At 57.2% G+C, this 15,188-nt stretch overlaps 1 protein-coding gene across 15 annotated transcripts in view; it reads right to left on the bottom strand.

Moving 5' to 3' along the window:
* CACNA1B (calcium voltage-gated channel subunit alpha1 B) overlaps positions 1–15,188 on the bottom strand; it is a 125,686-nt gene that overhangs the window by 52,962 nt on the left and 57,536 nt on the right. For all 15 annotated transcript variants that reach the window (XM_036022523.1, XM_036022528.1, XM_036022522.1 and 12 more), the window contains 2 exons: positions 14,721–14,938; positions 485–611 (listed from right to left, as the gene is read on the bottom strand). In XM_036022523.1, coding sequence (XP_035878416.1) covers positions 485–611; positions 14,721–14,938 — 345 coding nt within the window. The remainder of the gene's footprint in view (positions 1–484; positions 612–14,720; positions 14,939–15,188) is intronic.

Genomic DNA, 15,188 nt, shown 5'->3' with positions numbered 1-15,188 from the left:
CTTCCCTCGCCCTTGAAGGAAACTGACCAGGGTCATCGCCTGACCACGGCCCCCGCCCTGCCACCCACACCCAGGCCACGCCCCTTCTCAGGCCCACTGGCCCTGCCGGCCCTGCTGGCCCTGCTGTCCCAGGACGCTGCGTCTCCGGACCTCTGCCTGGCCTCTCTCCTGACTGAAGGTGCAGGCGCACCCTGCGCTGTGACCGCTGCCCAGCTCCGCCCCTGGCTGCACACCGCCCTCGCCCAGCGGGCCCTCTGGCACCTGAACTCGGGCTGGACTAACGAAGGCAGGTGCGTGGTGAGTGGATGAGAGACGCGGGCGGCTGTGACAGGGAAGCAGGGGACACGTGGACGATGAGTGTGAGTGACACGCCTAGCCCACACGGCAATCTTGTCACCCGCCAGGCCACACCCAGCCACACGGCGGCACAGGTGAGTGGGCCCCGGGCCGCGGACGAGCGGCGAGGGCGGGGGCGGAGACTCACAGGTTGGTGGGGCTCAGGCAGAACAAGGAGCTGTACGGGACGATGGGCCTGGGGCCGCTCCTCGGCGCGCCGTCGGCTCCCGCCTCCTTCTTCCCCTCCGCTTGGCTCTCCAGGTCCACGTTGCCAGCTGCAGGGGCACAGGCCGCCACGTTAGGGGTGTGGCACACACACAGCCCACCTCGCGAGGGTCACACAGAGGCCGTTCGGGCTCTACCCCAGCAGGTGGGGCGGGGGGAGGGGCCCAGAGCCCTCAGCTGCACAGACCGGGGCAGGCAGGGTGTCCTGCCCCCCTGCCCCCCCGCCCCCCCTCCGTCCTGGGTCAGGTTCGCCCTGGAGAAGAGATGCCCTCTGGTTCCTCTGCCAGGACCCAGGACCCGGTCGCCCTGGACCTCAGACACCCTCCAGACCCTGGTGGTCCTGGTCATTGGCCAGGACCCCGGGGAGGGCCCCTCTGCGCCTGGGAGGCCGGAGGACACTGGCTGGGAAGGTGCTGGCCGGCAGACATGCCCTGCGCACACTCTGGGCACACGCTCCCTTGCGCCCTCGCCCGGGGTGGTGCGGACTCCGCCCCCGCTGCCACCAGCTGCTGGCGGACGGGACCCCCCAGGGTCAGAATGGCCACGACTTCTGTTCATCTCAGGTGGAGACTGTTCTCCGTGCACAGCGTTTTCTCACAGCAGCCTTCCATTCTCGCAGGCGACACTGTTCCCAGAGCTCAGAGAGGCCGGGGACAGCCAGTGTGGGGGCTGGGAGCCTTCCGCGTCTTCCTGCCCCTTCTTGCAAGAGGTGTAGGGGCAACAAGGACATCGCAGGGCCACGGAGGCAAGGGCGCTCGCCCCAGCTCGCATGGAGTCCCGGCTCCGGGCCTGTGGCCCAGCAGCGGCCCCTCTGTAGTCCTGTAGGGCCAGGCTGTCCAGGCCCCCTGCCTGGGGGGAGGGGGCGGGGAATCGGACAATTTCACGAGACGAGCAGTCACAGCCCGCACAGCGTCCGTCCATCCACTGATTCAGTCCGCAAGACGCCTCACCTGGGGAGGTCAGATGGGCGCACGGAATCCGTGCTCACCCAGGTGGCACCGTTGGCTCTGTCACCACAGCACAGAGTTGTGAAACCGGGAGATGGCACGCAGGACCCGTGTGAAGCGCTGCGCCATGGGTGTCAGACGTGCCCGTGAGTGGTGTGAGTGGCGGCAGGGAGGCTCAGGATGCGGCTGAAGAGACGCGGGGAGACTGGAGGAGCACATCCGTGTCCCCGGCAGGCTTGGCCACAACAAGGGGCCGCACGGGGACAGGAGGGTCACCGCAAGGACCGCTGTGGTGGCCACTGTCACAGGGGTTTTAGCCCCTTGCACTATAGCTTTCACAACCAAAAATTTGTCCATGATACTCACACCGTACCTTTAACTTAAGAATTTTGGATTTCCGGCCAAAATGAAGGCGCAGGTAGACACACTGTGCCTCCTCGCACAACCAAAATAAGGAGGACAAAATTTAGAAACAAAATAACAACCAGAACTGGCAGAAAACTGAACTGTACGGAAGGCCGACAACCAAGGAGTGAAAGTGGACATGTTCATGCAGACCAGTAGGAGGCGCGGAGCTGGGCAGCCGGGCAGAGAGGGGTCGTGGCAAGAAAAAAGCGGTGGCTGGTGGGCCCAGGCACGCAAGGTGGCAGCGGGCAGACCCAGCAGGGCGACAGATTGTGGAGGGGTTTGGCACGCAATGTGGCTTGCGGACCAGGTGGTCCCACATTCGCAAGCAGATAAACCAGGTGAAACCGGGGAGCGAGACAGACCACGCAACCCAGCGGAAGGTTCCAGTGTGGGCAAATAGCCTCGAAACACCGACAGGACACACCTTTGGGGATTGAGGTGCCGGGAGAGACTCCCAGCCTCACAGGAGAGTTCGTTGGAGAGACCCACAGGGTCCTAGAACACACACAAGCTCGCCCACCTGGGAATCAGCACCAGACGGGCCCAGTTTGCTTGGGGGAAGAAGGGGAAGTGACTGAAATCCAGCAGAGAGTGGAGCAAGTGCCATTGTTCCCTCTCGGACCCCTGCCCCGCATACAGCGTCACAACCCAGCGCCTGGGTTGCCGGCCCCGGCAAACACCTAACGCTCTGCCCCTCACTACAGAACAGGTGCATCAAGACAAAAAAAAATGGCCCAAACGAAAGAACAGATCAAAGCTCCAGAAAAAATACAACTAAGTGACGAAGAGATAGCCAACATATCAGATGCACAGTTCAAAGCACTGGTGATCTGGATGTTCACAGAATTGGCTAAATTTGGTCACAAATTAGATGAACAAATGAAGGTTATGCTAAGTGAAATGAAGGAAAATGCCCAGGGAACCAATAGTGATGGGAAGAAAACTGGGACTCAAATCAATGGAGCAGACCAGAAAGAAGAAAGAAACAACCAAACAGAAAAGAAGGAAAAAATAAGAATTCAAAAACATGAGAAGAGGCTTAGAAACCTCCAGGACATCTTTAAATGTTCCAACATCCGAATTATAGGGGTACCAGAAGGGGAAGAGGAAAAGCAACAGATTGAACACATATTTGGACAAATTAACAAAGGAGAACATCCCCATTGTGGCAAAGGAAATAGACTTCCAGGAAATCCAGGAAGCTCAGAGAGCCCCAAAGAAGTTGGACCCAAGAAGGAACACACCAAAATACATCACAATTACATTAGCCAAGATGAAAATGAAGGAGAGAATTCTAGAAGCAGCAAGAGATAATGGGACAGTTACCTACAAAGGACTTCCCATCAGACTGTCAGCTGATTTCTCAAAAGAGACCTTGCAGGCAAGAAGGGGCTGGAAAGAAGTATTCCAAGTCATGAAAGTCAAGGACCTACATCCAAGACTGCTCTATCCAGCAAAGCTTTCATTTAGAATGGAAGGGCAGATAAAGTGCTTCCCAGATAAGGTCAAGTTAAAGGAGTTCATCATCACCAAGCCCTTATGATATGAAATGTTAAAGGGACTTGTTTAAGAAAAAAAAGATAAAAAACATGTATAATAAAATGACAGCAAACTGACAATTATTAACAACTACTCGTAAAACAAAAGCAAACTAAGCAAACAACTAGAACAGGAACAGAACCACAGAAATGGAGATCACATGGAGGGTTAGCAACAGGGGAGTGGGAGGAGGAGAGAGGGAAAAGGTACAGAGAATAAGTAGCATAGATGGAAGGTAGAAAATAGACGGGGGGAGAGCAAGAATAGTATGGGAAATGTAGAAGCTAAAGAACTTATGACACATGGACATGAACTAAAGGGGGGAATGTGGGTGGGAGAGGGTGTACAGGGTGGGGGGTAGTGAAGGGGGGAAATGGGACAACTGCAACAGCATAATCAATTAAACGTTTTTTTAAAACGAATTTTATTATTTCACTACTGTTTTATTCTCACCTGAGGATAAGTTTATTGATTTTAGAGAGAGAGAGAAACATCGATCGGCCGACTTCTGTGCACACCCTGACCCGGGACCAAACCCACGACACTTCCATGCGAGGGGCAACACTCCACCCAACTGAGCCACCTGGCCAGGGCCAGGATTTTATTATTTTAAAACCACAGCTTCTTAGACTCCTCCACAAGCACAATAAAGGAAACCCAAGGATGAGTGAACTGGGGGAGAAGAGCCACGTGGACCCACTGAGCTCTGGAGCACAGGCGAGGCGGCAGGGAGGCCCCGGCTGGGTGGCAGCAAGCGGGAGGGTGGGGTGGGGGGAGGAGAGGGGCAGGAGGTCGGAGGGAGCACAGGCGGCAGCACTCAGGCCACGGGAAAGGAGGAGGGACTTGGCAGTGGGCGTTAGACCACCGAGGAGACGCCTGCTCACTCGCCCGGGGGCGACAGAGGGCACCCAGGCGGCAGCACTCAGGCCACGGGAAAGGAGGAGGGACTTGGCGGTGGGCGTTAGACCACTGAGGAGACGCCTGCTCGCTCGCCCGGGGGCGACAGAGGGCGCCCAGCGCAGCAGAGGCAGCCACTGAGAAGCGCGCGGCCGACCTGGTCCTGGTGCTGGCTTCCCGGGACCGGCTCTCACGGGTGGAATAAGACACAGGCTGAACGGAGGAGTTGCCTGGGGGGGGGGGGCTAGCATGCTGGGAGGGGACCCGAGCCGGGGCTGGCTGCGAGGCGGGAAGCCGGATGAGGCTTCCCGTGTACCCGCTCCCTCCGGCCGCCCCGACACAGTGCCGGAGCCCTGGGAGAGCCGACGCCTCCGTGCCGAGCACCAGCTCCCAGGAGAAGCCCAAGGCCAGGAGGCCACGAGGCAGGCGCACGGGGGACGGGCAGGGGTGGGGGCCTGCAGGGCGCCGGGACACTGGCCAGGTCTCCTCGGAGGAAAGGCCCGCTCCAGGTCCAGGCAGGGGAGGGACGTGGGGACCTGGAGCGTGTCCTCACTGACGAAGACCGGACGGCTGTCAGGGACCTGCGGGGGCAGGTGAGGTCCCAAAGGCCAGCCTGCGGGCTCCCACTGGCCACCAAAGGGGCAATTTAAGCACCAAGAGTGACAGCGAGTTCACAGGAACGAAACACAGCAAAACGTTAAGCTCCAAAGACTCACAACACTTCCCTTCAGTCTCTCAGTCTCACAACTCACAGCTGTGAAAACCTACACATAAGTACACGGAGAGTTAAGCTTGTTTCCTGCTTAATACAAGTATAAACTGTGTTTCAGACAGAAGTCAGTCCTTCCTTACAGAAAAGGGCAAGATAAAAAAATCACACTGGGATGCCAGACAAAATCTGGGTGACAGACATCGGTGACCACTGGACCACGGGGGTGCGGTGGGAGCAACCACTCACAGAGGACAGCCCAGCGAGGCCCGATCCATCTCAGGGTCGCCACAAGGGGTCTGGCCGAGGTCTTCTGGCAGTGCCAGTGAAGGCCGCGTGGGGACCTGGACTCCCATCACCACCCAGAAGTGACGAGGCGGCCGGCCCTTTGCAGGCTGGAGAGAACCCTCGTGGAAAGCCAGGGTCTCTACCAACAGCCAGAAATAACGTGGCCGGCCCAGGCCCTGTCACCGAAGGCCACACGGGGAGCAGAAAAGCACTCCCGAGTCCCTCAGACAGGGCAGGTCCAGGGAGGCGTGGAAACCCCCACCCGGGTCCAGCGGGAACAAGGGGTTCACTCCCACTGGGTGTCGCTGGAGGCCAAGTGAGGAACCTGAACTTCACCCGTCCCTCAGGGAGACGGCCCCCTCCCGGCCCCTGCTGGAGACGCGTCACAGCAGACCGGCGAGCACAGAAGGCCGACACGAGGCTCACAGGCCAATGACACAGCACCAACACGTCTGGGTCGCAGCAAAAGGTCACTTTTTGCACCAAGGAGCCAGGGAAGTGTCCACTCGATGAGAAAGGCAATCGACAGACACCAGACTATGCGGACGTCAGAGAAATCTGACAGCGGCTCGATGCGCCCGTCACGAAAACACTCAGACTACTGAAACACAACTGAAACTGATGAAAAAAATGATCTCAGCAAAGGAACAGAAAACCTCAGCAAAGAAATAGGAGGTATAAAGGAGGACCAAACAGAAATTTGATGACTGAAAAATACAATAACTGAAACTAAAACTCAAAGATGGGCTGAACAGTGGACCGGGCGAGCGGAGGGACCCGTGGGCCAGGAGGCGGAGCGACAGAGACCACCCAGCCCGAACAACAGAGGGAGCGGGAGCAAAGCCGCAGAGACAGGCCTCTGGGACTGGGGCGACAGAGCTGCGGGTCAACAGTCCCGGAAAGGAGGGGAACGAGGGCAGAGCTGAAGACGCGTTCAAAGACACAACGGATGAAAATACCCCAGATTTGGCAAAAAGACACAAACCTACAAGTTCAAGACTCTGAGCAAACCCCAAACAGGAACAGCCTAGAGAAACTCATGCCAACATACATCATCATCAAACTTCTGAAATATAAAGACAAGGAAACAAATCTGAACGCAGCGAGAGAGAGAAACAGCTTACCTATGGGAAGAAAACAATTCGAGTGACAGTGGATTTCTCATCAGAAACCACGCAGGCCAGAGGAAGAGGCGCACGTTTGTTCAAGGGCTGAAAGAAAAAGAGCTGTCAGCCCGGCGCTCCGCAGCGGCGCGCACACCCTTGGGACCGGGCGGAGGCCGGAGGCTCTGTGGCCCGCGGGCCTGCGCCAAGAGAAGGACCGAGGCAGGTCCTCGAAACGGAGCACGCGTCGCGAAAGCAGTCCTGGAATCTCAGGAACGGAAGGAGCAACGATGCAAGCAAACACAGTACACTTTCTTCTCTCCGGTTTTCTAAGTTCCCAGGCTGAAGCGAAAGTCACGGCACACACTGGTGCGGTTCACCCACTTTCAGAGGAAATGTGTAAGACAGTTACACACAGGGAGGAAGGAGGGAGGCAACATTTTCACACGTCATTCAAACTGGTACGATGGTAACTCTGGTGTGCTGGAGCAAGTTATCGTACAACACCTGAAGAGATACACTCAACAACACTACAGCTAAGTCAAAATGAATTCCAACATATATACAAGTAACCCAAGGAAGGAAGGGAAAAGGAGCCATAGAAATTAAAAAAAAAAAGAACAAAACAAAACAAAAACACAACAGAAGACCTAAGCCATGACGTATATAATCACCGTATTTTTCGGACTATAAGACGCACACCCCACCCCCTCCCCCTAAATTTGGGAGGAATAATGGTTGTTCATGCTGCTGTTGAGTTCTATGTACATTTACATTGATGAAATCTTATGTTATTTATGTTATTAAATATTTGACCACATTTTTTGCTTCAAAATTTTTTCTCCTATTTTCCTCTAAAACCTAGGGGCGTCTTATGGTCTGAAAAAATACGGTACATTACATATAAATGCTCTAAGCAGGCCAAATAAAAGAGAATTGACAGAATGGATAAAAAAACATGACCCGACTATACATTACCTACGGGAAACTAACTTAAAATGTAACTATGTAGCTACTTGGAAAGTAGAAAGGTGAAAAAGATAAACATAAAAATATCAGTTAAAATAAAACAAGAGTGGCGTACACATATGTGAGGTAAAGGGGACACCACCAGAGCAAAGAAAATTGTCAGGCACAGAGAGACACGTCACACAGTGGCTGAAGGGTCACACTTTCAAGAAGACACAATTCCGACCGTGCGTGTACCCGGAGCAGAGCTGCACAGGATGAGACACGCACACACACACAGCAGGGAGACGAGAAACCGGTAAACCCACGTTTGCGGCAGGACCCTGGGGCGCCCCCTCCTCCATAATGGATGGACTTCGACAGAAATCAGCATCGACGCAGAACTCGGCGACACCATCCCCCCGACGGGGCCCGGCTCTCCGCCCCCACGGGGCACAGGTGGAGACGCACCCCGCCTGGGGCTGTCACACAACCCTCGGCAGGTGTCAAAGACGTGGAGTCAGGCCGAGGGTGCTCGCTGACCTCGGAGCAGCCGCACTAGAAGTCGGGGACAGAAAACGACCAGAGAGGGAGCTCCAGACACTCGGAAACGAGACAGCACACTTCTAGGTCATCAACGCGTCAAACAGGAAGTCTTAACGGAAAAAACTTTTTAAAGATTTTATGTATCTATTTTTAGAGAGAGGGGAAGGGAAGGAGAGAGAGAAACATCAGTGTGTGGTTGCCTCTCATGCGCCCCCTGCTGGGGACCTGGCCCACAACCCTGGCGTGTGCCCTGACTGGGAATCGAACTGGCGACCCTTTGGTTTGCAGACTGCACTCAATCCACTGAGCTACACCAGCCAGGGCTTAATGTTAAGTTTTTAATGGGAATAGAGGAAGACGAAAATATAACATGTCAAAATCCAGGGGGCGCAGGTAAAGCAGCGCTTGGAAAAAAACACACAGCACTCAGTGCTGGCACTGCCAAAGACAGAGGACAAATCAATGATCTGAGCTCCCATCTCAAGGAACTAAAAAACAGCAGAATCAACCCAAATCAAACAGAAAGAAGGAGGAAAAATTAAACACAGAAGTCAAATGCGATCGGAAACACAAAAACAAGAGAAAATCAGTGAAAAGATCCATGAGACTCACTAACTTCTGGCAAGACCGACACGGAAAGAAGAGAAGACGCAAGTCACTGAGGTCGGGTGTGAGAGGGGCTGCGGCCACGAAGACAGTGAAGGAATAAGGAGCGAAAACTGCAAGGGCCCCCACCCGCCGCGCACTCCAGCGTCAGGGGCCGGCTCCTTCCAACGCGCGAGCCGCTGCGCCCACCCCAGTGTGAAGCAGACGGCGCCACCCCATGGCCACCGGTGAGCACGCGGGTCCCAAACACCAATGTTTCATTGACAAATTCACCAAATGTTAAAGGAGAATTAACACCAACGCTACACAATCTCTTCCAAAAACACAGGAGAAGAAACACTTTCCACTTCATTTTATGAATTCAGTATTCTGATACCAAAAACAGGTAACAGCGGGAAAAAGAAAACCACAGAGCAATATCCCTCATGGCCTCACGGCAGAGTCCTCAACGGCACGCCAGCCAACGGAGTCCAGGAACACGTGAAAGTGATCACGTACGACAACAGCAGCATCTGTCCCAGGGAGGCAAGGCCAGTTGAGTGATGGGAAATCAACCAGCGTGCCACCACACCAGGCGGGCAGAGGGGCTGGCCGCTGGCCGTGCGCACAATGACCCAGTGACGAGTAGGCGGCAGCGCCAGGGCCGACTGCGTCTCTGGACTCCCAACTGCGAATGCAGCCCTGCCCGGCGCGGCCCCGCCTCACAGAGGAGGCAGCGCGGTGGCCGCAGGACCCCGCTGGACCGAAGCCAGCACTCACGCAGCGCACAGACTCTCAGAAGAAAAGAAAAACGGGAATCTGATGGCGCGCATCTGCAGGAGAAACCAAAAACGCTCCCGCTGAGATCCCACTGCAGGGGCAGCCAGGCCGGCCGTCAGGCCTCCGCGCCTGCGTCACCGCGCTGGAGGCCCCCCAGGGCCGGGAGGGAGGAGGGGGCCAGAGGGCCTGCTGGCGGGGAGGTGACATCCGCAGGGCCCGGGGAGCCCCACACACCAGGAGGAAACACGCCCCGAACCGCCTGGTCCCCCCGGAACTGGATGAGAATGAAGGCGCCAGAGGCCAGAGTCTGTGGGATGCAATTGATTAGTGATGAGACGAACGTTCCTGTCGTGACATAGTCATGCAATAAAAATTCAAGAATAAAGTAAGCTGAGTCTCCAACTCAAGAAGTTAGAAAACAAAGTAAAACAAAGTAAAAGGGCAGCAGGGAAATGTGAGGATACAGTTGGAAAGTAATGAGTTAAAAAACAAAAACACAGAACTAACACACAAATTAAAATGCTGGTTCTTTTTATAACAATCTACAAAAGATAAAACCACTAACTAATTTAGTCAAGAAAAAGGGAAGAATGCAGAAGATGAAGGATAAAAAAATGACAAAGAGAGAATTTGTCATTTCCGAACCACAGAAAATTTTTTCAAATTAGCCACTTCTTTGTGTAATTCTTCAATAACTGGTGCTGGCAAAACTGGACGGGTACATGTCCCCAAAGTAAAGTTTAACTACATTCTTACACCACACACAGAAATAAACTCAGAATGGGTTCCAGGCTTAAATGTTAGACCCAAAACCATAAAACTCCCTGAAAAAAACATGCGCAGTAAACTCTCTAAAATTGTTCCTAGAAATATTTTTTGGATATGTCTGAGCAAGAGAACAAAAGATAAACAAACAGAACCCTCAGACCAACAGCTTTGGCAGAGCTACGGAAACCACCAGCAAAACGAAAGCACAGCCCACTGAACGGGAGAAGATACTCCCCGGTGACGCATCCTACAAAGGGTAATGCACAAAATTTACTAAAAACTCATATAGCTCAACACCAAAAACCCCCAATTCATTAAAAAGGGGGCAGAGGAGCCGACTGGACACTTTTCTTTTTTTTTAAAGATTTTATTTATTTATTTTTAGAGAGGGAAGGGAGGGAGATAGAGAGAGAGAGAAACATCCATGTGCGGTTGCTGGGGGTTATGGCCTGCAACCCAGACATGCACCCTGTCTGGGAATCGAACCTGCGACACTTTGGTTTGCAGCCCGCGCTCAATCCACTGAGCTACGCCAGCCAGGGACACTTTTCCAAAAGGACACACAGACGGCCAACAGACATGAAAGAAGGCTCCCTGTCACCAGTCACCGGAGAGACGCCGCCGCCGCCGCGGCAGCCCTGCCGGAGCAGCACTCGGCAGCAGACCAGCAGACAGCAGGGGCTGGCCGGACGCGGTGGAAGGGACCCTCGAGCGCTGCCGGGCGTGCAGGCTGCTGCAGCCCCGGTGGGACACGGTGGGGGGGGGCTTCCTCGGACGATTCACAACCAGCGCTGCCCTGCGACCCCGCGGCTCCGCCCCGGGCATTTACCCACAGAAAACGAAACGCTAGTGTGAGAGGACACGCACACCCCCACACTGACTGCAGCCTCGTCTGCAGTCGAGGGCGGGGCAGGCTGCCGGGGTGTCCGTCAGCAGAGGGCACACGGAATCTGTGACAACGGGGAAGGGTCTTCGCGGCACTGTGCTCAGTGGAGAACGTCACACAGAGAAAGACAAAGGCCACTCAGCCTCGTGTATGTGTGGAATCTACAAAAAACGAAGAAACGGAGTGAGCAAAACGAAGCGAAAACAGACCCGCAGATGCAGAGAACAGTGCGAGGGCTGCAGAAGGACAGGGGTGGGGAGTGGGAATTCAAAAGGTAAATGAAGAAGAAAGTTTTAATTGGTGGTCAAATTCTTTTGAGAGATTTTAAAGTCTACGTTCTATAAGGAAGTTAAGCAAAAGAGAATTTAAGAACAGGAAAGTAAAAACTTCCAAAAAAAGTCAAGCCACTGCTTTGCATGACTTACAAAACCTCAATCAGATGCATCATTTCTAAGGAAATTACAATTCACCAAACCCATCTCAGGAGATAAGACAGTTTAGACAGAGCATGATCCACACAGAAACAGAGAGATTACCAGAGAACCACTCTCCCCCCAGACAGACCCATACGGCTTCACGGGGAAACCCTCCCGAGTCTCTGGAGAGCAGGGAGCTCTGGCGCCACTGGCACAGCCCGGACAGGAAGGCAGGGAACACTTTCTGATTCTCTCCGTGGACGGGCAGGCCTGCCGACCCCCCTCCGGGCAAAGTCCCCGCAGAGCGTGGGCGCCCCACGCACACGGCCAGGGACACAGGCGTCTCACATCAGTGTCGTGGGGGGGTTCGTGGCTGATATTTATTTATTTATCTTTAGAGAGCGGAAGAGAGGGAGAGAGACATCAGCTGGTTGACTCTCGAGCGCCCCCAACCGGGGACCTGGCCTGCAACCCAGGCACGTGCCTGACCCGGGGCATCGGACCGCCAGCCTCCAGGTCGAGGGCCGGCCACAGAGCCGCACCAGCCGGGGGAAATGCACTGTTCTGAGAGCACGTGTTAGAGGAAAAGAAAGACCTAAAATCAATCATCTAAGCCTCCACCTTAGGAAACCAGAAAAAGAAAAGCAAATTAAATCCAAAGTAACCTAAGGAGAAGAAAAAGAATTAGAGCAGAAATCAATAATAAAATGTTAGATAGAGAATCAATAGAAAATACTGAAAAACCAAAAGCTGGTTCTTTGAAAAGATCAACTTTTGAAAAGATCAACTGAGACGCCGCTAGTCAGGCCAACGAAGGGAAAGGGAAGGAAGCGCCGAACGCCGACGCCCGAGGAGAACCGACGGCAACACAAAAGCTCCGGCAGCGGCGGCTGCAGGGCTCACACACAGGAGTCAACCACTCTGCTCTCCCGCTGCCAACAAGGGACGGGTGGGACTTGAACTTCAGAGAAGACCACTCGTACTGGCCCCCCAGAAACGAAACAGGCGGGAACAAGCCTGACAAAACGTGGACCAGGGTCTCCGCGAGGAAAACGGGGACCCTCGGAGGGACAGAGCAGAGACCTGAGCAAATGCGGAGACGGTCCTCGCCACGGGCAGGGGGCTCCAGCCGTCGGGTGTCAGTCCTCCCCGTGGGACCCGCAGGGCAGCGCAGCCCCAGCCCCGGCCCCGGCCGGGCGTTTCTCGGGCGCCGACTGACTGACCCCGAGGTGTGCACGGAGGCAAGGGACCCAGAGCAGCGCGAGGCCACACGGAGGAAGAAGAGCGCTGGAGCGGCTGCCCGACGTGAGTCCGACCCCAAGGTCACAGCCACCGGGGCGGTGCCCAGTCAGCGGAAGGACGCACGGACGGAGCGACGAGCGGGGCGGCGGACACAGGCCCCCAACTGAGGCCAACGGACCAGTGACACAGGAGCGACGGCCACACAGTGGGACGAGGACAGTCCCTCCCAGAAGCGGCACCGGGGCAAGTGGACACCTCGACACAGACCCCGCACGCCTCGCAGGCCCCCAGGCCTCAGTGTGAAACGGAGCCGGAGGTGCGACCCGGGTGCTGATGCGGAGGAGGGGCCCGGGTGGGTGCACGGCCCCTTCTGGGCGGAGCGCCGCAGGGGCAGCCCAAGGAGGGTGCGACGAGCGACCCGGGCTGCGTCCACTAGCAGCGTCCATCTGCGAGACGCGGCATCAGGAGCGGGAGAAGCAGGAGATGAACCACAGGCTGCGAGGGAGCATTTACGAAAGGCACGGTCGGTAAAAGACTGTATGCAACGTGCACAGAGAATCTTAAAAGCACAGATGAAGACAGACGACCTGGTGGAAAAAGGGGCCAGACACCTGCACAGACACCCCCGGACGGTGCACAGGCAGCAAGCGCGCACACTGAGCACTGGATGCCACGGCACACCTGCCCGCGGGGCCAGGATGCGGTGCGCTCACACCGCCACTTGCCGTGGCTCCCGTGGCGCTGACGGGAACGCGGAACGGTGCGGCCGGTTGGGCGGCTTCTTGCAAAATCACACCCAGCGATTGCTCTCCGTGGTACCCGCCCAAAGGAGTGGAAAACCACGTCCACACAAAATCTGCACAGGCGCTACAGCAGCCTCAGTCCCGGGCGCTGAGATTCAGGAGCAACCCAGCTGCTCTCCAGTAGGCGCGTGGAAAGAAAGCATGGTCCCCCCAGGCGCCACAGAGAAGCGAGCCAGCGGGAGGCCCAGCGGGAGGCCGAGCAACCGGCCGCCGTGTGACGCAGCAGGAAGGGCCCGACTGACAAGGCCCACACTGTGGGGGTCCAAGCCCACCACGTGCCGGGAGGAGAGACAACTGTGGAGACGAAACAGACCGGCGGTTGCCAGAGGCTGGGCAGGAGGGGCCGCACCTGGGAACACACGCCAGGCGGGGTGCTGGGTTGGTCCTCAAGCTAATCTAGGGTCAGGGTCAGGGTCAGGGTCAGAGTGGGGCCGCTCCTGGGGGTCCGGGGAGACCGTCACTGGCGCCCACAAAGGTGAAACCACAAGGAAGGAGGGGGAGGGTGAGGCGAGGTGTCCGGGGCAGCAGCCTTCCCTTGCTCCCTGGGGGTGGGACTCGGGTAGGCCCACAGCAGCACCTGGTCTGCTCAGGACGGGAACCCTCCTCCGGCATCCAGGTCCGCTCCGCTCCTGCGGTCTCTGCCCGCGCCCCTGGAACGTGGTCTGTAGCACCGGGGCCACGCGGCAGCCAAGCCCCGCCCCCCAACCCCCGCACAGCGTGAGAGGCCTGGGCTTGCCACCTGCAGGTCTCCCCTGATGCAATGGGGACTGGTCCGCCCGGGAGCCTCGGGCCCACACATGGCCAGTGTCGGCTGCTCCCCGAGGCCCTCCTGCCCACGAGGGAGCAGGGGAAGGAAGGCGAAGCCCGGGGGGGGGGGGGGCAATGGGCCACAGGGGTGGGAGGGAAGGCCACCCCCAGGGCCTCCCCCTCGGCACCCACAGGTGCCGGCCCAGTCAAGCCGGTGGATGCGGTCCTCAGCGGCTTGCACGCGGTTGTGACCATGCTGTGACCTGTCCTCCTGATGAGACTGTAAGCCCCACAGGGCAGCCCGGGGCCCCCTCCCTCCTACCGCATCCCTGGCGCTCCGGCCCCGCGCCTGGCACTTGGCTGGGGACTTGCAGGTGTGTTTGGAAGGCAGGGGAGTAGACAGCGCCGCCCTGGGCTGGGGGAGAAGCCAAGGGGCGCCGAGGCACCGGTGCGGGCGGCAGGCGACGCTCCCTCCGGCGGGGCGGGGGCGACGCACCGAGGCAGGAGGGATGGGAGAAGCAAAGTGCGCGTTTGGGGAGATACTCACTGGGAGTGACCGCGGTCTCGCCCGGAGGGCCGGCCGGAGCCACCGGGGTGTGCGCGGGGGCCCCGGGGTCTGGGGGCTGGCTGCCCATCCGAGTCACGTTGCGCTGGTTGTCGGCGTCCTCCGGCTGCTCCTCCGCCGTCTGCACACACGTGCTGGGCGGCGCCCGCACAGGGCCCGCGCCCCCCGCGCCGGGGGCCTCCAGGTCGCACTGCGGCTCCCTGCAACCGAGAGCCAGCGTCAGGGGCTGGGACGGCCCAGCCCCACGCTCCCGCCCACTCCGCCAAACCCCTATTTCGGGGCCCGGTAACCCCCCGCCGCCTCCTCTGCTCCACCAGCCTTCCACAGGGCTATCCCTCCGCTCGTTTTCAGTTCTAAAACGTGGGGATGGGGTCGACTCAGCTGTCCGGCCCGGCCGCACCACAAGGCGACGAGGGCGTGTGAAACCGCTGTCTGCAGAACGAACAGCTT

Source organism: Phyllostomus discolor, chromosome 3 (genome assembly GCF_004126475.2).
Source record: "Phyllostomus discolor isolate MPI-MPIP mPhyDis1 chromosome 3, mPhyDis1.pri.v3, whole genome shotgun sequence".
NCBI lineage: Eukaryota > Metazoa > Chordata > Mammalia > Chiroptera > Phyllostomidae > Phyllostomus > Phyllostomus discolor.
Note: the sequence above shows the minus strand (reverse complement) of the source record. Positions and strands in the feature narration are given on the sequence as shown.